Below are 6,576 nucleotides of genomic sequence, written 5' to 3'. Positions count from 1 at the left end.
CTGTACTATGTCAGCCATCATCAGTTATGAATCATCTTATGTTCATTATTTCTGATGTTTGTTTTTCATATGTAGGTTTGCTCTTCATGCATGCAGCTAACAGATTATAAACCCCTGTGACTCTTACTTTGAAGACAAGCGGTGCCTGTTTCCATCTCTGGTGAACCTTTTTCAGTTTTTATTGTACAATTTTGATAAAGGAGCAAGCTGACGCTTTGAGTGACATACATTCAGTGTTCTTCACTTAGACATTGAGGAAACAAATATTCTAAAATATAAATAATATATAAAATCTAAAATAATATAAAATATATATTTTTTTACATGGTTGCAATAATTTGCTTATCCTGAACAAAGACAATATATATACATATATATTTTTTTTTTTTATGTGTGTATATTGTAGATATACACACATTAATTGTGTTGTGTGTGTGTGTGTGTCTCTGAAGGCACTGTGAGAGGACAGATAGACAGAACGACAGATAGATGGGAACAGCAGCCTAAAAAGCACGTCTGAATTTCAAACAGTCAAATGTTCAGCTGTGGAAACTGACGTATTCAGACTTCTAGATAATGTCATCCGTAACACCTGTGCTTTTCATACTTTGACAAGTTGGAATGCTAGGATTGAAAAACTCCTCGGAGGTGGATCCATCTTGGACAGAGGATGACGTCTCCATTCTCCAGTTCTTGTGCTCCGTCTGGATGTCTGGATGACAGGTAAGCTTGAAAGCATGGCCCCACTGGAGAACATTAGACGTCTGGATTAGAGGGACAAACGATCAGGGGGGCAGGCGCTGGGACAGGCTTGACCATCCACAGCAGATTTTACTCTTCCTCATTACCACAGATGAGGGTGGCGAGCTGACAAGGAGTAGAGAGGATGGGAGAGGATCCTGATGTAGAACTCTTCACCTCCTGGAACTGGCCACGAGTTAATTTGACAGCCATCTGTTCTCGATTACCAATTTAATAATTTCTCTCAGCTGAGGGCAGCTGATGAGAAAGCAGGGGTGTTGGTTAGGCTGAAGGGAAGGTACTCGTAGTAGCCAATGGGGGTGTGAAAGCTGTCTTCCGCTTGTCCCTCTCTCTTACCCAGACCAGGTGATAGGCATTGCAGAGATCGTGGTGGAAGATGCTCGAAGGCAGATGAGATGAAAGGGAGAGGGTACTGGTTTTTAATGGTTATGAGTAGGGCCGGGACTTTAACACGTCAATTAAGATTAATTAATTACACAAAAATGAATGCGTTAAAAAATTGACGCATTTTAATCGCACTTATTTTTGCACCGCGGAACGTTTCTCACTGGATGAGTTTCAGGCGGACCGATTATACTGGAGCACCAACTAGCGTTCATGACGGTTCATGAGTTCAGACAACAACAAACCACAGTGAACATGAACAAAGAAGCTAATGAGAGCGCTTTGGTTGGCCACGTGGATGATGGGACATTTTGTTACAAAAAATGAACGGATGGAAGCGTCAATAAGAGCATGGTTGTGTGCAAGCTATGACCCTTAAACCAAAGTATTATAGTTTACAGAAGGTCTACCTACCTATAGGCTACCTGAATATCTGAAATGTACTATATTTCTAAATATGCTATTGCTACACTTAATGGCAAAAATTGCACTGGTCTGTTGGACTTGAACAAAAATAAACAATATTTTTGTTGCTTAAGCTTATGTATTCAGTCATTATCCACTGGTATACTAAAAATCCATGTGAAAAAAATTACTGTTCTCAAGTCAAATATTTATATGTGATTAAAATGCAATTAATTTCGATTAATTACAAAGCCTCTAATTAATTAGAGTAATTTTTTTAATCGAGTCCCGGCCCTAGTTATGAGTAAACTTAAAACTTTCCTGTCCTCCTTTCCTACTTTAGTCCTATTCCTTTTATTTTTATTACTTCTGCTATCATTCAACTTTGAGTGAATATAATAACTCCTGGTAAATATGTTGCTGGAACGGAATAAGCATTTCTTTTATACAATTTTATTGTGAAAATAGACAGCTTAATTGAACAGTTCAATTTGAACAATGTTTGTCTCTGTTTGTGTTTGTGTGTCATCCGATGTGGTTGGGGTTCTGTCTAAAGTCCAGTGAGTGCAGGGAGGTGGCCAGTGCTGCATACAGGTGAGAGCTGCTGAACCTCAGGCAGTACACAGGGCTGCTCAGGGGTTGTGAGCTCAGCTGGAAGAACTGCACAAAAACGAAACATGAAATCACATTAGAACAGCATTTACATGTGAGGTACTGTGTCTAATTCAAACTGTTTTATTTCATCCTCAGAATATACTGGTCATACCTGCAGGCATTCAGTCTGACGTTTGTCCCAGAGTCGTACAACACCATAGTAAGAGGAGCCACTGGCTATCATGTGATTTCCATCTGTCTGGATGCAGTAAAGAGCGCTGTCATGAGGCTCCTCCCATGCCATCACACACTTCCTGTTGGCAGAGTTTTGCACACATTTTGAGAGGAAGCATACTGTCTGACTCCTAAGTGTTGTCAACTTAAAAATGTGCTGAAAGACATGTATAGAGGTCAAAGGCAACTGCACTTGTGGAAGACATAGTAATTCCTTTTTTCCCTTAACTTTTTGTCTAGAGTCATTAAAGCTTTAATGCAGACTGAAGGTACGTTGTTTAACATACTTCTCAGAAGCATAACAACTTGATGAAATAATATTTTGTAATGTATATATAAATCAAATCTCTTATGGCTGAGATCACTGAAAATAAAACAAAAACAATCACAATTAAAAATCACAACAGTATAGGTGAGATCACAATTTATATGTTTTGTAGGTTTAAAGATGACTCTGACACTCTCTCTTGTTTACAGGAAAGTCTATACTGCAGTTAAGAAGGAGGTGAACGTGTGTGTGTGTGTGTGTGTGTGTGTGTGTGTGTGTGTGTGTGTGTTGCAGGAGTCTGAGTGAGCAGCAGAGCAGGGTGCTGGTGGCTGTGGTTAAGAGAGGGGAACTATTTTGGGTATAAGTATTTTCTTCCAATAGACATCCATAGTGCATTAGCGTAGCCTCATCAATAAGTGATGGAAAGAGACCAGGGGCAGACAATAGGGCAGCAAAGACATCTGGAGACTCTCTGTCTCTGTCTGTCTTTCTCCCTCTCTCTCTCTCTCTCTCTCTCACACACACACACACACACACACACAGTCTAATTGTTGAAAATGGGGCGGTCACCCATTGTCATTGCAACCATTGCAGCGTGGAACACACACAGCGGGGCCATTCACAAGGAATGAACAATGCATTTATTAAAACAGATGATAAACAGCCTGAGATGTCTTAAGAAAAATTCATGCAATATAAACATGTCTCAACATTCAGTCAGTCCACTCACTGCTATTACACGTGTTTTATCAGTCTGTGTTGGTAGTGTGTTGTTTTATGCTGCAGTCTGATGGGGAGGCAGCATCACACACAGAGATGCAAGGCGGTTGGACAGACTGGTCTAAAGAGCTGGTTCTGTGGATGGAGCCAGGTTGGACACACTGGAGGAGGTGGTGGAGAGATGACCTGTCAACATGTTCCAGTCCATCTTGAAATACCTGGATCATCCGCTACACAAAACCTTTATGAAACCAAAAAAACAGCAGTGGACGACTCCGCTCTCTCCGTTGCAGGACGGAGAGATACAAAAGATCCTTCTCTCCTACAGCCATCAGGCTGTCTCATTCTAACAGAGATTCTACCAGACTAACTGAATTTACCCTCGGGGATAAATAAAGTGATTTTGATTTGATTTGAGGCAGATGTTACTAACTTATTGCAGCCTGTTTGTTGTTTTTTGTGTGTGTTTTTCATGGTTCTGATCCTCACAGAGTCACCTGCTCCTCATTTGACCCGAAAGGTGTGTATTTTGATGTTGGTTGAGTCGTGTTTTGAGCTACAGATCTTCTGTCTGACTGTCTCATTCTTCCAGAGTTACCAGACTAACTGAATATCCTCTCTGGATAAATAAAGTAATTTTGCACCGATTTACAAATGTCACATGTATTTGGAACTGAACAACAGTAAAGTATTTTACCCCTATTTTCTTCTTTGTTTCTAGAAATGATTTATATTATTATTATTATTATTATTATTATTATAATTTTCCTTATATTTGCACTCCAGTGTGGTAACGCTGCCATCACCGCACTAACATTGGAAGTTCATGAGAAAGCAGGTGAAGTTAACGGCTGCCTTATCAACCATTTCCAAATCAAAAGTTTTTGGAGTGTCTTAACGGTAGGGTTCCACCAATATTGTTTTAATAAAGAAGTCTGATACAGATTATTTTCTACTGAAGCTGATGAATGACTGTTAAATGTCTTTAAATATGACCACATTAAATATTTATTGTCCCTTCAGAGGACTGTATTCTGGTCAGGGTGTAAAATCTTCTGAAGAGGCATTAACTGATCCTCAATTGTGTTGTGTCACATAGCCTGTATGCAAGCACATTGGATCTACAATAAATTAAGTATTGTATTGTATTTATAGATATATAATATAGAATGACATATTGCCATAGAGGATTTTGTCTGACTATGAGTGAATTGCATATACGGAGGAGATGGCAATAGCTAAGGTTCACAATCAGACTGATTAACAGTTGTGTTTCCATCAAATACTTTCTATGAGCATTTTGAAGATTCTCATGAGAAAAGCTTGATGGAAACTTCGATTAAACTATTGAATTGCGCATAAAAATGTCTACGCTAATGTAGCTCGAAAAAGAGCTAATGCACCTTGCGGCCTAGAAGTAAGGAATCAGGCTTGTAACCGGAGGTTCAAATCCCAGGACTGACAGGTCGAGGAGCAAGGCACCTAACTCCCTCACTGCTGCGGTGTGTTCACTGACGTGTAAAGGATGGGTTAAATGCAGAGGACAAATTGACTGCTCGCTGCTGGTATTAATCTTAATCTTAACTCACTTGACTGATCAGCTGTTTCCGCTCTGCCAGTCAAGACGAGCTGACATGAAAGAACAATTATGAGTTGCCAAAATAAATCCTATTTGTAAAGACTTATCTAATATTTTCTATCATGGGCGGCAATTAGCAAACTTCTTTTTTAGCTTTGTAAATTCGCTCTAAACAAGTTGATGGAAACTTCCTTAATTCACATTTTCTTTAATGCAACATTTCAAAATTTATCTTCAAAATTTGCTTCAACTTTAATGGAAATACAGCTATTGATACGATCTATTAAGCATCATGGGAACATTCATAATTTGCATTTGTATTTTTACTTTTTAAAGTGCATCTCAGCAACTTCCAGACAACCTGAACCTCCTGGATGACCCTCGGGCCCTTTTGAGACCAGTTAGGTTTGGGCAAATGAATTATTGAGATCTAAAGAGGGACCCCCTCCGACAACCTTAACCCTAACCCCACCCCTTTCTAAGTCCCTAGAGCGATCTGCCAATCAGATCTGATTTGTCTTACTTGACTGATCCCCTGAAATACAAGCTGAAACCCCTCTAACCCCTGCTGTCCAAAATAAATGCTGTCCTCCCCAGTCATGTAAGCCACCCTGCCGGCATATACTGAAGTGAGGGCTGCTACATTAATATGGACGCCACAGAGGACTGCAGGTAAGCTCCCTGCTGTGAATACAGCAGGCTTTTCCATCCTAAAAAGATGACAATACTGAGAGAAGTGGGGAGTATTTCACATTTAAAGATAGCATATATGTGGAATATGCTGCATTATACAATGATAGGTGCATAATAAATTTTGATTTGGCTGATTGGCATTAAAGTAGTTCTGATTAAACTGTCTGTTCACCAATAATGAGTTTGCCTACCTCATTGTTAACATGTAGGGAATTATTGTAAAGGATGAAGAAACTATGTTCTATTTAAGGCATCACAGTTTTACAGTCTTCTTGTAAATTTTGTGCTGGATTCTGTTAACACTTCAATGTGCTCTTATTTTGAAAGCTACATGTCTTAAGTGACAGGAAGTCATTCATATGCTTCTTGTTTACAGTGATGTTCTTGTAATTGTCTATGGCACTCGTCAGAAATAAAGGTTTAACAACACTGTTTTAGACAACTGCCTACATTTACATCAGTTTCTCGCCATTTCTGACTGGTGTATTGCTCTGAAATTCTTTTTGGGACCTCTGTCTCCACATACTACTTTTGTGCTTTATCACCTGTTCTACTCAACCATGATTCAGCACCTTTCCTGCTACTTCATCTTTAACTTACCCCTTCAGGACACCATTGCAGGGTAGCATCAGCTTTTTTAATGAACTTAAAAATAGATTTTTTAAATACAATATTGGTATTATTCACCTTTCACTACATTCATCTTAATTCCACCAAATCTCACTTTTCAAACAATTCCTACTTCAACTTCTTCTGACACATACCTGCCTGCATGGCAGCATAGCATCAGGTATTCACCATGCCCACCACAAGTCCTTACATATATATATATATATATATATATATATATATATATATATATATATATATAGCTCGTAAGTGTTTGATTTAAGACCTGATATCTAGCCATTTTCCATGGTTTTCTTGATAATAACCA

The 6,576-nt window shown here is 39.0% G+C and overlaps 1 protein-coding gene across 1 annotated transcript in view; it reads right to left on the bottom strand.

The window, feature by feature from the left end:
* Nucleotides 1–1,951: 1,951 nt before the first annotated feature.
* Nucleotides 1,952–6,576, bottom strand: part of fbxw4 (F-box and WD repeat domain containing 4) — a 51,380-nt gene continuing 46,755 nt past the window's right edge. Inside the window, exons 8-9 of the mRNA XM_059359865.1 lie at nucleotides 2,318–2,459; nucleotides 1,952–2,211 (exon numbers count right to left, since the gene is read on the bottom strand). Coding sequence (XP_059215848.1) covers nucleotides 2,077–2,211; nucleotides 2,318–2,459 — 277 coding nt within the window. The 3' untranslated portion in view covers nucleotides 1,952–2,076. The remainder of the gene's footprint in view (nucleotides 2,212–2,317; nucleotides 2,460–6,576) is intronic.

Source organism: Centropristis striata, chromosome 20, assembly GCF_030273125.1.
Source record: "Centropristis striata isolate RG_2023a ecotype Rhode Island chromosome 20, C.striata_1.0, whole genome shotgun sequence".
Lineage (NCBI taxonomy): Eukaryota > Metazoa > Chordata > Actinopteri > Perciformes > Serranidae > Centropristis > Centropristis striata.
The sequence above is the reverse complement of the archived record's forward strand: the minus strand, read 5'-3'. Positions and strand labels throughout refer to the sequence as shown.